The sequence below is a fragment of the Vicia villosa genome, unplaced genomic scaffold (genome assembly GCF_029867415.1).
Source record: "Vicia villosa cultivar HV-30 ecotype Madison, WI unplaced genomic scaffold, Vvil1.0 ctg.000273F_1_1_1, whole genome shotgun sequence".
Classification (NCBI taxonomy): Eukaryota; Viridiplantae; Streptophyta; class Magnoliopsida; order Fabales; family Fabaceae; genus Vicia; species Vicia villosa.
Window position 1 is genome coordinate 540,878 of NW_026705113.1, and position 19,401 is coordinate 560,278.

The 19,401-nt window shown below is 32.5% G+C and overlaps 1 protein-coding gene across 1 annotated transcript; it reads right to left on the bottom strand.

Moving 5' to 3' along the window:
* Window positions 1-1,356: 1,356 nt before the first annotated feature.
* On the bottom strand, window positions 1,357-3,354 carry LOC131626164 (AAA-ATPase At2g46620-like). Its single transcript, XM_058896997.1, has one exon. It carries the CDS (start codon window positions 3,075-3,077, stop codon window positions 1,611-1,613), a length of 1,467 nt encoding a protein of 488 aa, XP_058752980.1. The 5' UTR covers window positions 3,078-3,354; the 3' UTR covers window positions 1,357-1,610.
* Between the last annotated feature and the right edge of the window lie 16,047 nt (window positions 3,355-19,401).

A 19,401-nucleotide genomic window follows, 5' to 3' on the forward strand; every position in this document is an offset into this window, starting at 1 on the left:
TTAATAAAACCACTTTATGAACAATGTCTGTTAATTCTCTATTTTTATGATTGACATTATGTTTGGTAAAACTAACTTATAGAGAGACATGTTGAACAAGATGTTCCATCCACTTTAACTGAAGAGACATGTCGAGTAAGATGTCCTATGTAGGATCATCGGACATCATGACTGATAGGTGCAACTGGATATTTGAAGTCTGTTATTTAGTTACAGGTGTAAAATATTTTAGAATATTGTGTAATCCTACGTGGCGCTTGATTTAGGGATAACATAATTTCTCTGTTTTCAAGATGTATGATTAGTTTCTAAATATAGAGAATATTTAGGAAACTAATGATTGAAACCCTATCTTTATGGAGAAGATTTTGGAGAATTTTCAGTAGTGCCCTGCTGCGTTTTGAAAGTCCAATTCAGTCTAGAAGATTATTTTAAATAGCAAGCAACATACCTAATTGTTGCATGGAACTTACATTGTATGTTGTGTTAGAGTTTGTGTAGTATTGTGTCTTGTGAATTGTGAGCCTCTCTAATATCATCTTGATAGAAGAGTAGGTATGTGTCTTTGAGTTGTAAGTTATGTTGATCATTCATAAGCTTTTAAACTGATTATCACGGTTGTGATTGAGGGGGATTGAGAAGAGTCTCATACTTAGGTGAGTCTTAGATAGAAGTTAAGCACGGGTGGTGATTAGGTGAGAAGGCTGTAAATCGGAGGTTGTTTACATAGGACTTCAAAGTAATACTATCATAGTGGACTTATCTCTATCTTGGTAGCTTCCAGAGTAGGTGTTGTTATACACTGAACTAAATGAACAATTTCCTGTGTTCATTTAAGTTTCAGCACTATTTATATTGTACGTATACCTTTTCATTTTGTTGTTCAAATATGAGTGTTTCGATATCTCTTAGGACATTTGAGATCTTAACACCAGAATTTCAATGTCTATGAATTGACATATTTCCATCCTAAGCCATCCAAACTGTGTCGATACGTTGGAGCACCATTTTTATATACTTTTTCTGATTTTATTTATAAAAAAAAACTATTTTTTAAATTCATTGAATAATCAATATATCTAAATTGTATTATAGACTAAATATATTAATTATTCAATAAATTAAAAAATCAATTTTCTCTTATAAATATGAATCTCCTTTCTTTTTATGGTCAAAAGGTCACAAATTAAGGTAAATTGTAGGTCATATACCCAAATCCACGTCCTCCAATGAGAAAACCTTTGTTAGTTACAATGACTCATAAAGACTAGTTACAAGTCTTGCTGGCTTATTATACCAAAATAAATGTTGACCCTAATGAAAATAATTAAATAGATTCTCGTCTCTAAAACAGAATTCAAAGAATAACACAAAGTGTTGAATATAGATTCTATCAAAATTCAAAATATCAAACAAACGATATGAATTCTAGTTTAATCTACCTAACCGTCCAACCATTATTTTCCTGTGTACATACAACAATTTAATGTGAATTATCAACAAACAAAAAAAAAAAGAAACTGCAATAATTGTTAGTAGCAGCTAGCAAATAACTGTCAAGCCACTTTACATTTTTCCAACAAAAACAAATCTATTCAAATCGGGTCATTTTATCCGACCCGACCCTCTATGCGCGGAGGCTCTTTCTCTATGGGACCCGAATAACCAGACTCCTCCTTCCTCCTACTTCCCAAACGCAGAAGCCCATACAGCTTCCGAAACTCCCTCACCGTATGAACACTCTCTCTACATATCACACCATTCGCATCACTAACCTCTTCGGAGCTCCGGCCCGACCCGCTACTACTCAACCTCTGCCCCTGACCGTTGGATTGCACCTGCATAGCGGTTATAACCGTTTTCAAGGCCCGGCTCGGCGAATTCCGGTTCGATATCATAATCTCACCTACTTCCGCCGGACTGAGCCGTGCACCGGTCTGAAAAACCTCTTCCACCTGAGGGAAAAGCTTGTGTTCCTTCAACCCTAAATAACTATTAGCAAGAATCTTAAAAGTGGAGAAATCACATAAGGGGAAGTGTATGTGAACATCAACTCTCCCAGGTCTCAACACCGCTTGATCAACTTCATCCTTTGTACCGTTCATTGTAAACACCATCACACGCTCTTCGCCGCAACAACTCATTATCCCATCCATGAAGTTCAATACACTTGATAAATTAACAGCCGTTGATTTTCCCGCTAATAAACGATCGAGATCCTCGATCAAGATCATTGACTTCGGCGTCGTTTGCATCAACAGCGTTTTCCAATCGGAACCGTCCACCACCTTGGAAACGTCGATATCGTAAACATCATAGCAGAGAAACTTCGCCATAGCAGCCACGAAACTAGATTTTCCAGTACCGGAAGCACCGTAGAGAAGGTAACTCCTCTTCCAAACACGGCCTAATCTGTTATAGTACTGTTTTGATTTCAGAAACTGTTCCAGATCTGTTTTAACCTTGTTTTTCAATTCTACATCCATCGCCACGGTCTCGAAGCTTGCGGGATGCGTAAACGGAACCGAACGCCACCGATGCGTTTCCCCGGAGCCGGAATTCATGAACAATTTTATATCCTTCTTCCTTCGTTGTTCAATTTCGTCTGCAACTGATAAAATATGCTGGAAGTACTGCTGAAAAACCCTACGCTTATCTTTCTTTTTCATTCTAAGAACAAGCGCTGACGCGGAGTCACCAGCAACCGTGTTGTTCGTCCATGAAAGCTTAGCTCCTAAGAAAGTATCATGAACGATTTGATTCGCATCTAGATGGAGGAATATATCAGACGGATTAGTACCGGAGAAGAGGTTGGTGAAATCAGAGTCCTGAACGGAAGGTAATGAATCAAGGTAAGTAATAATTTTCCGGTAAAGCTGATTTTCCCGGAAATTATGATCGTATAACGGAACTTTGAAGGATTGATGAAGATGAAGACGGCTTTCAAACGAAAGCCACCAGCGTTTCAGGATATGAAGAGCAGAGGTTTTACGGAAGAACCTCAGGGTTAAGAAAGAGAGAACAAAAATGAAGAAGATGGAAGAGATTGTCATGGAAGTGGCCCAAATCCAAACCATAGTTTGATAGAGAATAAATAAAACTACTGATCGAAGATAGAGTTAGATTGAAGAATCAAATATTGATAAGCATGCGTTTAAATTTGGGAATGCAAATGGAATGTTGATGCCAAAGTGTAAACATTGTGCACTTTGTATATATCAGTATATACTTTGAACAGGTCATCGCATCCGTAAGGTCAGTGCCGGCAAATTTAATATTCTTAATAAATTTATTTTAATAGTACACATGTGTTCTTCTTTGGGGTGTTTGATTTTCTATTTTTTTGACTCTTCGAAAACCTACGGCCTCAACCATTAACTAATTTTGTTGGATGTTTTTTTTTCTTTCTTTTTATTACTACGTCAGATTTTTATAAATTGTGAAGTGGAATGAATGATGATTTTTAAAGCATTTCTAGCAACTAGTTTTAAATAACAACTTACTTAAATAAGGTTCCATATACATACAAGTTGTTTCAGTATTATCAAATCATACTTTACTTTATGCAATTAATACATTATACTTTGTTCTAATAAAAATAATACTATGCATCTTAATCAGCCACTTTTTTTTTGTCAAAAAAAGTAACCCATGTGTTTATACTTTTATATTTGCAGGAAATAATTTTTTATTCCAGTATTATAATATCTTAAGTAAATTTATTTAACGAAATGTATGCAATCCACCTAATTATTTAAATTTTCAATTTTTAATTTTCGATTATTAAAAATAATTAAACAACTCATTCATTTTTATAAAATCTTGTTAGATATCCGTTAAAAATGTTGTTAGGATAGATTCTCACATTAAAACATTTCATAATGTGGAAACTTCATTAGGAAGGAAAAAAAAGGACATTCACAACTGTAAGTTGTATGTATTGATGTTAAGCTCCCAACAAAATAAAATAAAATATAATATAAGGATATTACTATTATGTAACTATGAGTTGTTTCTTTTCTTGGAGAGGAAAGCCCAAAAGAAAACTATTATCTTTCTAAAGAATTTATACCAACAAGATTTCTACTCCTACTCTCTTTGCTAGTTAAAGTGTACAAAATAATAATAATAATAATAATAATAATAATAATAATAATAATAATAATAATAATAATAATAATAATAATAATAATAATAATAATAATAATAATAATAATAATAATAATAATATTTCTCAAAGTATTCATAGTGGTGTCATGTCTTGCTAAACAATCTACACATTTGTTGGCTTCGTAGTGAATATGTATGGCTCGGTATTCCTTTCTGCAATAGTCTCACTCTCAGGCTCTCCAATGCTCCCCACAACTTAATTTGCATGTACACATTAGAGAATCCCAAATTCTTAGCAAAACCTCCTAGTCATTCTCCTCTTGTATTCTTTATTATTCCATTGTATCCAACTTTAGTATCTCCGTCGACTGCTCCATATGCGTTTATAGTTATCCATTCCTTTTCAGGAGGCTTCCAACTTATATGGATCTTGTTTGTAATTTGATGAATAATTGAGTTCTGCATTCAAGTACTTTTGATATTGGAGTCAATTTGAATATGTAATCAGGGCCGGTCCTTTGAATTTAGGTGCCTTGGGCAAATCAAAAGAATGGTGCCCCTATGATTTTTCTTAACAATAAATACATAAGAATAAAAGAAATAATTAGATAAAAAAACACATTTTTATTTAAAATTATGCAAAAAGAATACGAGTATGGATCTTTGAATCAATTTTTATACTACATCAAAACATAAATCAATATAAAGAGACTTATTATTCTTATTCTTGATCCAATCTTTTTTCCTATAGCAGTTTAATTATCATCCTTTAGCAGTTTTTGTCGCAAAATCATTAATAATTTATTCATAATCAAGGTTTTCCAAAAATTATTTTCAATTGAAATCAACACAAGACTATTTAATCTATCTTGTGGCACATAGTAGATCTCAAATAAGATTTTAATAATTTTAATTTAGAAAAACTTCTTTCAGCCGATGTAACACTGATAGAAATAGTCAATATTATTATATAAGTTATGCATGCAATAGAAAAACAATTAAAAGTCTTTAAAGAACTCAATATCATATACATTGATTTTGATTCAACCGTTAAAACTTTTATAATAACTTTCAATTCTTCAAACAAAATTTCACCATCAAGATCAAGAAAATCGTCATGTTTTAAAACAAATTTCAAGATGTTTTAACATGCTTTCAAGTCCCTATCAGATAATGATTCAAGTCTTTCAATACTAAACAAGAATCCAAAAATATTTTCATGCTATACTGCTAAAATCTTCTATCAAGTGAGCCAATTGTTTGATCTACAATATATAAGACATAGTGATTTCTGAAAGACTCTTCAGCAGACTCAAGATTCAGTTGTGTGGGTTGAGATGGATTTTCATCAGTGTTGTTTTCTACGAATTTGACATTCAATCTCCATTTTATTCCCAATCTTTTCAGCACTAGCCTTAGCATTTACAGATCCAGATTCTCTTTTAATATATATAGATGTAAATATTATTTTTTTGGTGCCCCTAAAATTATGGGGTCCTGAGCTCCCGCCCCGCGAGCCCGTGCTCAGGGCCACCCCTGTATGTAATTCCCGAATCATGTAAATTCTTTCTTAATCTACATACATGATCTTTTTTGGCCTTTAACTTGAAAACTCATATAAACTCTTTCTCAATCTATACACATGATCTTCTTTGCCTTTAACTTGAAAACTATCGGCTTGTTTCATGTAGATCTCTTCCTCCAAATCACCATGAAGGAAAATTGTTTTCACATCCATTTGCTCAACCTCTAATTCAAAAGTAGCAGCCAAACTCAACAGGTGAGAAAATCTCATTAAAATTAACACCCTTTTTTGACGAAAACCTTTCACTACTAATCTAGCTTTATACCTTAGAGACTTAGAGTTGCTCTCATGTTTAACTCTATAAATCCACCTATTTTTTAAAGCCCTTTTGCCTTTAGGAAACTTCACTAAATCATAAGTGTGATTATCATGCAATGATTTCATCTCATCATGCATTGCATCCAACCACTTTTTATTTTCATCACTTTTCATGGCCATTTGAAAACACTCATGTTCACTGATCGGAAAATTAGCAAGTGTACTATTTTTACCGATGTAGTAATAATAGGGGTTATCCTCAATATCGATCTCAAGGACTGCATGAAAAATATAATAACAAGGGGGTTTTGGTGATTGTTTGGAAGTATTGATTACAATAACAAATTAAATCAACGCGTAAAATTGGGTGTGAAGTGATATGAGAAAGTATGTTAGGGCGAGATGTATGAATTTCCTTGTAACAACCTTTAATCCTTATTTTATGATATATTGTTAGAATGATCCAATACCAAATCTTAAGAGTTGTTTGGCTTAATTCCTTAACCGAAAACCTTTGATGTTCATCTTTAATCCTAATTCCTTAGCTTTTCAAGATGATATCAAGCAATATAAACTTATTATAAAGAATTTAACGATTACTACGGTTAAATCCTCATTTCTAAGCGATTTCACTGTAGTATTATAATGCAAACAGCGTTAAGGTGGTTTGTCCGACCTAAACCTTAACCGTAAATCAAGAACTATTTGTCCGATAGAAAAAGCGTTAAGAACTTTGCACCATAAATTAAACTAATAAAAACATCAATAGCATAAAACAATTGAAATAAGATTTATCATGACAGCAATTCAGGGACACCCTTATCATTGGGGGGTTTAACTACTCATAGTATTCACAAAGATTACAAAAAAAAGTGTAAACATTACAAAAATTATGGATTCTGTTGATCTTCAATTGCGATTGATCTTGAAGATCTTCGTTCTCCTAAACCCTTGATAGCTCTCCTTTCTTCTGTAATTCTTCAATATGATCAAAGATAGTCTAATGCTTTCCAAAAAAATAGGTCTAAATAGTATCAGGTCATTCTTTTTCAAAGTAGAAAGTCCAAAGTACCCTTAATGAACCAAGACAAGGTGAACATGAAAAATTAGCTTTTCTTCTCGCGCCTGCCAACACGGGTCGTGTCAGGTGACACAGGCATGCGTGTTGGCCCTTTGACTTCAATTTACAAATTCTCTTGTATTAGGTCTAATGACACGGGTTGTGTCAGGTGACACGGGCACCCGTGTCAGGCCTATGTTTCTTGAGCAACATCAAATTAATGCAATGCAAAACTACCACACATAAAACATGAAATAACTTACGATAAAGCGATAAAAGACAACCACTGTGTTACCGAGATGACAAATTTTTGCCGAATAATTGATGGAAACTAAGTAGAATTGGTGACTGATCATTCACCCTCATCAGCCAAGGTCACATAATCATTAGAACTATACATTGTAGAAGGTTGTCTATGCCTGTTAGACCTCCTAAGTGGAACTTGAGATGGTTCTAGAGTTTAACCAAGATTCTCATCTTGTGACATATCACTCTCCCCTTCATCATTATTAGTTAGAATATTTACCTCATCTTCAAGTTGTTGATCATCAACATAATCATATGGCTCACCAGACCATCACCACCAATAGCACCTAGATCATCATCATTTGCCACTTAAATAAGTGAGACAAATTGAGTATTCATATTTGGATCTTTCTCCACACATGAAAGGAGCCAAACCCCAACAAATTTATCTTGGAGTTTTCGTCGGCTTTGGATCTTACTATAGAAATTACATGGTTTAGAAAAAAAGATGAGACATATAAAAGTGGGATGACACATTCTTAAATATATTTCTTTCTTATTAAGAATTTTTAGACAAAATCAGAGATAAAATTAGTAAAAAAAAATATAAAAATTAAAACAGATAAATAATCAATGGTGTTAAAGTTTTGTTCAGATTGCCTAAATTTTTTGACTCTGCCAATATATATATATATATATATATATATATATATATATATATAATATATATATATATATATATATATATATATATATATATATATATAGGGCGTATCATATGAGAATGCCATATTTATATGAGAATGTGAGAATGAATATGAACCATTGGATTTTAAAATAAATGGTGGAGATTATGGATGAATCTTTTTTTTCTCTCACCTACATTGAAATAAATGATGTAGGAGAGAGAAAAAAAAGATTCACCCATAATATCCACCATTTATTTTAAAATCCAATGGTTCATATTCATTCTCACATTCTTATATAAATATGACATTCTCATATATATATATATATATATATATATATATATATATATATATATATATATATATATATATATATATATATATATATATATATATATATATATATATATATATAGGGAGCATATCAAGTGAGAGCATTTTTAAATGAGAGATGAGATGAATAAATATCAACCTTTAGATTCATTAAAAGAGAGAATGTTAATACATTAATATGGCTATTAATTCCTCTCTCTTGATGAATCTAAAGGTTTATATTTATTCCTCTCATCCTCTCATTTAAAAATGCTTTCACTTGATATGCTCCCTATATATATATATATATATATATATATATATATATATATATATATATATATATATATATATATATATATATATATATATGAGACGTATCAAATGAGAATTTTGATTATTAATAACAACCATACAAAGGGAAGGCCGAAGCTAAAAAAAATTAATCGAAAAATAGAATTTCCAAACAAATCAACAGCTAGAATAAGGAAAAAATGTAAATAATTCCTTTTAAATATATATCATTATCATTTCATTTATGAAAAGGTCAACGTGATACAACGTGGGGAATTTTATTTGAAGAAATAAAGGGAAAGTCTTATTTTCTTTGGCTATTGTGAAGTGATAAGCTAATGTATTAGTACTATGATCAATTGTCCAATACATGTAGATATTTGTCTTCATTAAGTAGTCTCCATTAATAAGTATGGAGTATTATTAATTTTTTAAAAATTAATAAGTATGGAGTATTATTAATTTTTTAAAAATTATTGACATGTCAATAAATTTTTTTTTTATCAAAAGAAATTATTGACATGTTTTTACTTGATTGGAGAATTTAATGAAAATAGTAACTTAATCTGAATTTGGTTCATACGTTTTGTAGAAAAACTGCTGGTCAATGATGATTTGCCATCAATTATCATTCAACAAAAAACATCAAAGAATTAAATATAGTAATAGTTCTACTTTTTTTTAATTACTAGTTCTACTTTTAAACACATGGTATACGACGAGAAATGGAAAATTTTTGTTCGAATTAAAAGATGATTTAAAAAATAGTGAGACAGAATCAAAGAGAACGTGAGAAGAAGAAGAAGAAGAAGAAAAAAGTCAATATTATGATTTTTCTTTTATTTTGAAGGTTGTCTAGCAAGTCTCATATTTTGAACTCTTTACACGTTGTTTCAACTGCGCGTATGTTGTGGAACAAAAAAAAATTGGTCTGATATATTTAAAATATATCAGTTTTTATGTAGCTTATTTTACGCGTGAATCAACTCATACTATCTCGTATTGAAAAATTAATTAAGTGGAATTAATTTTTTGATAACATGATTAAAAAGTGCATGACGGAAAAAAGAAGAAAATTGCATTCACAAAAGTGGTCTTCATGGAACCTTTATTTTGAAAAGGATGCCTTTACGAGAGTTTGTTATCTGACCAAGGAAAATTTTATTCATCAAATATGGATATACTTTTTGTATTTGGAAGGGGAGTAAATAGGGGACGGTGGGAATATGTCAAATTAACTAACACATATCTATTATATCTGTTCTATATAGATTAGACAATTTATTTATTTTTAAACAGAAAAGGTTTAGATTTTTTTTATAAGTGTATGTTTGGTAAAATTAACTAGTAGCTGATAGCTGATGACTGATAATTGATGAGTTAATATGAGTGTTTGGTAAATTAACTGTTTCATCAGCTGATGGATACAAAATGACATAAAAGATCATTTTAGTTAATAAGGATAATAATATTTTGTTAAAATAATAAGGGTATAAATGAAAAAAGAAGTCACAAGCTAAAAGCTACAAGCTCAAAAACTACTTCAAATAACTTTTGAAAAAAAAGCTAAAAGCTAGTAAAAAAACTACAAGCTAAAAGCTAAAATAGCGTTATTAAACAAAACTTTTTCATTAATGTGAGCCGAAAAGCTAAAAGTTAAAAGCTAAAATATCTTTTTTGGGTCTTACCAAACAAACAGCTAAAGAAAGTAGGCCACAGGTCATAAGAAAAATCTTTTAAATCTATCAGACTTATTTAAATAAACATGAACAACTTTATTATTATTATTATTATATTGCATTTTGTTCTTGAATTTAAAATAGGAAAAAAAAGCTTAGTTATCTTAAAAAACTTATGAAAATAAGTTGAAGAAAGCTTATGAGCAATGTCTTAAGTTGTTGTCACAAGTTGTTTTCATAATTTTTCTTAATAAAATAGTATCATAAAACTTATGCTAATAGGTAAACTCGAATGCGTCAATAAAAATAAATTTTAGTTTTATTGATCTTTAAATTCGTTAGTCTATTTAACATTAGTTGAATTGCTTATTTAAAAATGTTCAAATGAAGTAGGCTTTTAAGTTGGCTAGTAGGCCAACCTGACCTTTAAAAAGGCTAGACTCATGCCTAAAAATAAGCCTATGATAGGCTACTAACCAGACTTAGGCTTTAAATTTTTAACACGTCAGACTCAAGCTTGGCAAAGTCTAACTCGGCGCAGCCTATTCCCATCCCTAGGAGTAAGTAATTGTAGAGTTTTTTTTATAAGAAAGCTTTTTTTATCATTAAGAAACAACAAAGGAAGTAGAGGAAACATTTCCAACACTAGGAAAACCTCAAATCTAGGTTCTGATTCCATACAATTTGTTTAAATCAACTCCATGGTGAGCATCCACATTAAACAATCTGTTCAGGAACATAATTGAAGCATCTGTAAAAATACTTAGAAGTTGTCTACAATATATAGTTATTAGATCAAGAATAGTAAGAAAGTGAATAGAGCTCATGCAGTCTACAACATTCATTGTCTACTGAATGAGCAACCTTTCAAGGTTTAACTCTCGTGCGATTTGCAAGCCTCCACAAGAAGTTTCTCACCTTGGTCTGCATCGGAGAACGCCAATTTTTTCCCACGATTTTTCATCAGGAACATTTTTACTAAATGACACCTCAGATTTATCCAAATTCACCGCTTGAATTGAAGAGTCTTGGTAATTTTTTTACGGTTTCCATGATGCAATCTACTTCTTTGGAATTTTCCCTACCAAACAGTAAGTTGTTGTCAACAAAGAAAAAGTGGGATATGACTGGGGCCTTCCTAACCACTTGAATACCATGAATACTTTTCTCAACGTTTTAATATCCTCCTAGTTCGTTAACCAATTAACATCCTCTTACAACAAGGTTTCAATCCTCTTGATTTCTTTAGTCATCGTCCCTGGTTTATATTCTTTGAAATGATCTTCCAGCTCTTGAATTGATTTGAGTTTATGATACCCTTAATTATTATTTCCATGCCACATCTTCCATATTAATTTTCACAGTTGGGATCTCTTGACCACTGCTCTTCAAACCTGAAAACATAAATACATTTCTTGCACTTTCCCCCATAAAAGGTTATGAGTTAATATGAATAGTTGTGTGATCCGACCCAAAACGAGGGAGATGAAAGACTTTTATTGGCGAGAGACTACTGATTAAACTAATTGATGCTACTTCTGTGTCAAGGCGACATTGAATATTTTCTTCCTCTTGTCTTCCATTTGACCGAGTAAAGGAATATCCCTCGAAGCCCAAGTCAATTAATCTACAAAGTTTCAGTGTTTGACGACTCCAAGACATTTATTTAGTTGCTCTATTATTTACTCGTTTTTTCCCATTCCCATCTAATACGTTGTTGAAATCCCCAAAGCAAATAATTTGATCTCGACATCTCTTTACCAGCTCTTTAACAAGAAACCAAGTCTTCTTTTTATTATGCTCCTCTAGAAACCCATATATGCCATCGAAGTACCACATTTGGTTATTATCTTCCTCTAGGATCGAACACCTATATGGTTGATTGAGACGAACAAGATAGTGATTTTCAAACTTTCCTTCCATAATAGTATAAGACCCCATGCTCTATCTTTTTCGTTCCCACTCCACTCACTACTTGACAGAAATCTTAACCACACTTAAACTTAATATTTTGAACCTCTTCATGATTGAATCAATTTTCTATAAGAAACACCATATAAGGGTTTTCCATATGAATGAGACTCACTAAGGCTCAAACTACATGGGGATTCCCCAACCACTACAGTTCCAGTTTAGGAGTTTCATTGGGGTAGGCAGTGTTGGCCATCCAACATTACCTGTGATTCTTTTGAAATGGATTCCACTGGTTCAATAATTCGTTTCCAATTCTTCTATCCACTCCCACTTTCCTCTGGTGTTTCGTATGTGATCATCACATCCATCAACTTTCGTTTTCCACCATCCAAGTCTAATATCTTTGTTAGGTTTGGATCAACATTCCTTCCAACCTTTATCCTGGTCCAGTTTTTCTTTTTATGCTTGTTTATTTTGAGTTTGAGCCTCCGTATTTCCCCATATTCGATATATCCACAACTCCAAGGGACTTTGCAATCGATTTTATCTCCAGGATGTTGCTCTTTTGAATCAATTCCTTCGTACCAATAATATATCTTATTGGTGTCCAAGTTTCTTTGTTTTGCTGTACTTCTACCTCCCATTCTTTCTTCTTTCCTTTTGTGCCACATTTTCTTTATCTTGATGAGATATTAAATAAACTTCTATTGCACGTACTGGAGCTAGAATACTTTTTCTTTTATTGCTCAGGGACTCTGGGCAACGGAGAGGCCTTAAGCCAAATGCCATATGATGACTCTTAGTCATCTAAGTCTTGACATCCCTCTTCACTGAGGTCACCAAACACTTCAAAATCCTTCAACTAGTGCCCTAGTCCTCCACAAGCCAAACAAGATGTCGGTAGACGCTCATATTTGAAGTGAACTCATGGTTTCTTCTCTTTAGATTTCACAATGGTTCCTATTTTCAATGGTTGTTTCAGATCCATTGTCACTTTTATTCGAAGAAAGCAGCCATTTTCTGTGATCTCTGTTATGATCCATCTCCTCTAAAGACCCCAAAATCCCTTCAATTTTTCTTGCCATCATTTTAAATATGAGCATAAGTGGTAACTTGTAGATCCTTACCTAGAACACTCCAAAGTGCATTTTCAAATCAGAAGATTGTTCTTCGGCTAATACACGAGCTAAAACTAGTAAGTTTTTGTCGAACCTCAAAGGACCCTTTCATAGCACGCTTCCCAAATTTATCTTGGTAGAAAAACAAAATACAATTATATTTTTCCTCAACTCCTGGGTTTCCACCGGGTTCATTAGTTTCCATGCGCTAACCATGGTGCTCATGAAAGCTCGAGCGTTGAAGCTATTATCCATCCATAGTTTTCCTACTAACGTTTGTTAAAAAATTTCTTCAACACTGACCTTTTTGTAGCAGTGAAATCTTGAGACTATAGCCATTGATTGACTCAGCTTAGACATTTTTAGTAGAGTCGCCACTACGCTTTATTGTTTCCAAAGGAAATGGGAAAAAGAGCGAAATAAAACCCATAGAAGTTTTTAAAATCAAAACTAATAAACTTATCAGATATCTTTGGATCGGGGGTTGATTATGAAAAGGGAAGATATTAGAACTCCTCACATCTACGGTACTCCATATGAACCTCTTTGAATTATATATCTATTATTATTGTTATAAAACTGCTTTTTTTGTGTTTTTGTTTAAATAGAGTGGAAGGATGAGAAAAGAATATTTTAAAAGTGTGCTCGATAAGACATCACATCTTAGGCCTACCCATTAAGTGTAATAGGGAAGTCATAGCTTTTGTAGTTCCTCTTAAAAGGAAAATAAAGAGCCAAGTGGCAAAATCTTTTTGGGTGTTGAGCATTAACAATACTCAATGGTTTTTTAAAATGTTAAGCTTTAACAATACTTAACAAGTTTTAAAAGGTGTCAAGCTTTAACAATACAAGGCAAAGAGTTGATTTAAAAGAGATTGGTTGAGCTTTAACAATACAAAACTAAGGATTTGAGTTAAAAAGGTTGAGCTTTAACAATACAAAATCATTTTAAAACAAAGGGTGCATAGCTTTAACAATACTAAGCACAAAGTAAAAGATTTTGGAAAAGAGAGTGAGTACCTTGACAATTTTAGTCAATACCATTCCCATTCTTTTGGATTTTAGGCAACATCTTAAGCAATCATTCATGATGAATATCTCAAGTGGTGTGTATGATATAACATGTGTATCTGGATACAATCAAGGGTGAATTTAACAATATCAATGTATAAGCTCAAGGATAAAATTTTGATGAATAAAAGGATGGCATACCTCAAGATCATTTCATGTATGGATGAATATGATGTGATGATGGATAAATGTCTCATGAATATGGCGTTAGTTCAACAAATGTATATATAATAGTATAATAACATAACCAACGTAGAAGTGTACAAGGATGTAAATCAACAAGCATATGTACAAGAAAATATCATAGCAACAAGTTAACATTAATATGGAGTTGCATTGGGATCAAAAGGTCAAGGGATCAAGGATTAGGGTATAGGGTTTTAGTTATGTACACCTAATTCTAATTGATTCACAAGAGTATCTACAAGTTACTTGGTGAATATCATTTGAAAAAGATTTGATTTAAAGGGCCTTTAAAAGGCATAAAGACACCCATTTTGATTTAATTAAAACTTGATTAAATAAATGATATTTTGGGGATTTTAAAATATATACTTGAAATATACAAGGTAAATAAGAAGTGTACAAAATTTCAAGTGAAAAAAAATTGATTTGCTATTTTAATCAATTAATTAAAGTTGCAAAAGAAACAAAGGAAAATAGTGGTAAAAATAAGGGATTTCTACCAATGAGGTTTGAACCCACGCCCTCAAGGTTGTAAGTTAAAATATTAGCAAACAGGCTATGCGCTTTCATTTGATCATAAGGCCCAGTCAATTAATTATATAACAAACAGAGTGAAAATCATGAAAAAAATTACAAAATGGAAAAAGGGGGATCAAACCCACGCCCTTGGCAAGGTGAAAGACTTAGAGGCATGCGCGCTACCACTGGGGTGGTCATACATCCAATGACCAAAACACAAACAATTCAATATATTTTAAAACAAATCTCTTAGTTCAAAAAGATGAACTTCATCTTCAACCTTGAGACACCCAAATTTTGGAAATCGTATCTCTCTCAAAACTCAACCTTTTTCAAATTTGTAAAATGAAAGTTGTGTATTTTTCACTCACGATTTCAACCATGTATCAATCATCAATTTATTTAACCTGTAGCTCACAAATTTCCCAGAAAACTACATGAACCCTGTAACACCCTATTTCTCTAAGCTTGAGAATAAAAGGTTAGTGGGACCTAATATCTATCAAGTGGCAAGAAAGGTATTTATGCTAAGAGTTGCTAATAGGAAAATAAATGGAGTGGTTAAAATCAAAAGGAATTAGTTGGAAATGTTCGGGTAGATTCAAAATAGAAGGGCAAGCAGCGACGGCGTGATCTTCGGTGATGGTTGAGAAAAAATGGGGTTGTACATGCAAGATACTCCGATTCCAAATTAAGAACAAGAGTAAGGGTACAACATAAAGTATGATATTTTAGGTGAAAGTTTGAATAACTTGCCCTCTAGGGGAGAGGGCTATTTATATTGCTCTACTTAGCGTGTGACTAGGTCAAGCTATATTTTGGGCTGGATGCGTTTCCAGGGCCTGAAAATATAGGTGACGATTGAATAAGTCTTCGTTCATCCGGGAAGACTGAAATAGTTGTTGGCGGGGACTGGAGAGCTAGCGTGCTCGGATGGTCCACTGTTGAGGAAAGAACACCATTTAGGCATGCCCGGTAGATGGGCAAAAGAGGAAATGTGGTCTCTGTTTGCTTGAGCAACTAGGCCAATACTAATTGGGCCGTTTTTATATTTATGGACGTATTAGGCCAATTCTGACAATTAAGCTAGTCCAGAACAGGAGCCCCCCAAGTCATTGCTTCCGAGCGTTAGAGTAATGACTTAGGTTTATGTAACACCCGAGGCCGAAGAAGGTGACGGGTGCTTACACCGCATGTAACACTCGATGCCGAATATGGCAAGGAGAGGTCGCAACATCGGAATGAGAGGGATCCTGAGGCCATGCAGGTATGGGACTGCATAGTTGAAGGAAAGCTTATAAGATTTGATGGGTAATACCTATACCAACAAGATGCATCTTCTTTTCAGTATCCCATTCTATAAGAACTCCACAATTAAGTGTGCTTGACTTGAAGAAAGCGTGTGAGTGAGCTCAAAGCATGCTGAAAAGACCTGTGTTGGTTTGTGGGGTCATTCGATAATCCTAAAAGTAGTTTGGGGAGTTACAAATGGTATCAGATCGATACATTTCCCAAAACTATGTGGTTCAAGGACGAACCATGCGGAAGCTGGTGGATATGTAACACTTGAGGCCGAAGAAGGCGATAGATGGTCACACTGCATGTAATACTCCATGTAATACTCGAGGCCAAATATGGAAAGAAGTGGTTGTAACATCGGAATGAGAGGGATCCTAAGGCCGTGCAGGTACGAGAGTGCATGGTTGAAGGAAAGCTTATAAGGTTAGATGGGTACTACCTATACCAACAAGATGCACCTTCTTTTTGGTAGCCCTTTCCATAAACACTACACAGTTAAGCGTGTTAGACTTCGAGAAATCTTGGGATGGGTGACCTTTTAGAAAGTTTTCCATAAAGCGTGTGAGTGAGGTCAAAGCATGCTGAAAAGACGCATGTTAATTTCTGGGGCCAGTCGATAATCCTGAAAGCAGTCTGGGGCATTACATTTCAATTACTTAAAAAAGTTTCTTATTATATTTTGGTGTAATATAGTTCTTATTGATCACAAAATATATTATAAATCTATGATTATGAAAATTTAAACACAAACTTGATATTGTAAAAATAATCATTAGTATTCATTATCTAATCCCAATGTATTTTTTTTATAAGTATATACATCAAAAGAATTTGCAGTGCTTAAAGTATATATAAAACACGCTTATTATACCAGCGCTTTAATCAGAAAGTGCTTCCTAATGATGCCTGACACCAACACTTTTATAAGAAATTATAAAAAAAATGTGTCTAAAGATACCTACGCCAACGTTTTTAATAAAAATTGTTGCCTAAAAAGGACTTAAGTCAATGCTTTTATAAAAAGCGCTTCCTAAAGAGAATTTAAGCTAACTTTTATAAAAAAGTGCTGCCTAACGAGAACTTAAGCCAGAAAACATTGCCTAATGATTCCTTACGCCAACGCTATTATCAGAAAGTGCTACCTAAAGTTAAATTAAGTCAACGCTTATACATTAATAATAAGCATTGTCTATACCTGTAGCAGCACTTAAAAGTGTTGTCCAAGATATAAAAAACATTGGCTAAGGTCTAATTTTTCATAGTGTCTCCTCTCTCATGAACAATGTGAATGACATACGGTCACCTATACACCAAGTCACTATTAAGTAATAGAGCTATCCATTTGTAATCTACCTTAGCTTTCATATTCTACCTTTGCTTTCAAGGTTATTGTTAGTACCCTATGAATCATATTGATAAAGGCCTTAGTTGGCCCACCAGTTTGGTTACTTGTTGTTTTTTTTAAAAGGATAATCACTCAAATCATCTTGCTAACTTTTCTTGTAATCTGGGAGACAAAAATGCATCGTATGTTGAGATCATTAGAGATATTCTGGCTTTGGATCATGCCACCTTTAAAAGTTGGCCTAAATTCCATTTAGAATCTTATTTTAACTTTCGGTCTTAGCTTTTACGGTATCTTCCTGGGTTTTTTGGCGGTTAAGGAATAAATGATACACTTGTATGTTGGCAATGAATTAAGGATGCATCATGGCCACTCATATATTTAGGGAGGAAAATCACTGGGTAGAAAATTGGCTAACTTAGGTTTAACTTTTGCTAACTACACTTGGTGGAATGATATACATAGAATGTAACAAAAGCTTTTGATAGAAATAGGTAAGGGCTTCATAGCCTAGGAATTTTCTAGCCTTTCATTTTTTTGGTATCCCTACTTCTACCCCTTTAGTTTACCCTCTTTTTTCAATATATCTAAATAATGTATCTGTTTTTGCTATAAAAAAATTGGAGAGTAAAAAAATAAATAAAAAGGTTTTGATACTTAATTTAGAAATTTGAAAGGAAAATTATAATGGATTAAATGTACTTTTGTTTTTTTTATAAATAAATGTCCCCCCTCCCTCCAATTTTAAAAACCAATTTTCTATCCCTCCAATCTTAAAATTTTTGTTCCTTTGAAATGGTCCTTTCCCTATTTTGAGGTCCATTTTGATGTAAGAGAAATGCTTAGTTGAACAAATTTAAGATGTCCAGTCAACCAAATTACCGCTAATATATGTTACAAATATTAAATTTGTTAATGTCGACGGTGCACGCAAATAAAATTGACCCAAAACTGTGGGGGACGTGACTAAACTTTAGTAAAAAAATTAAAATCTAGGGTAAAAAATGAGCATATCCATAATATTGTGTACCTAAAAAAATTAAAAAGAATGTTTAATAATTATCTTTCTTTCTTTTTCTTTATATAAAAGGAGGGGCAGTATAAGAGATTAATATATCTAATGACATTTACAAATAAGGATTAAAAAAAGAGAGGACTGAGACCAAAACTATCCAAAAGAGCTAGTGTGGGTGCATTTCAAATTGTAAATGTGGGTAAGGTTAGGCCTAATTTGGCTAATGTAAATGTACACTAGTTTCATGCCCTTATAAATGTGGGAAATCAAAAAGTTTATGATATACCTTTCTAGAATGAAGAAGAGGTCTGTAAAGCACCATAAAAATTTTGAGAGAAAATAACAATATAAAATTCATCTCGTAAATTTATACATGTAACAAGTTAAAGATTGTGTTTGCGGAATGTTTTCAATATAGTGGATATTTAGACGTATATAAAATATGAACAAATGACAATTAATTTCAAAATTATTTGACATCCCCAAAATAATTATGATATATCTAGTAAATATTATATAGTAGATATGAATATAAAGATACATGATGTAAAATTAAACAGATTATATATGCACAAGTATTATAACATATAGAAATATTATTGAATTAGAATTATAAAAAAAAAATTCTAAAAATATATATAAATTTTTATTTAAATAATATATTATAAGTAGTTTGAACTATATCTAAATTAAATAAAATA

Bases quoted from the DNA above. Each gene is read 5' to 3' on its own strand.
- LOC131626164 (XM_058896997.1), bottom strand. From the start codon at position 3,077: ATGGTTTGGATTTGGGCCACTTCCATGACAATCTCTTCCATCTTCTTC.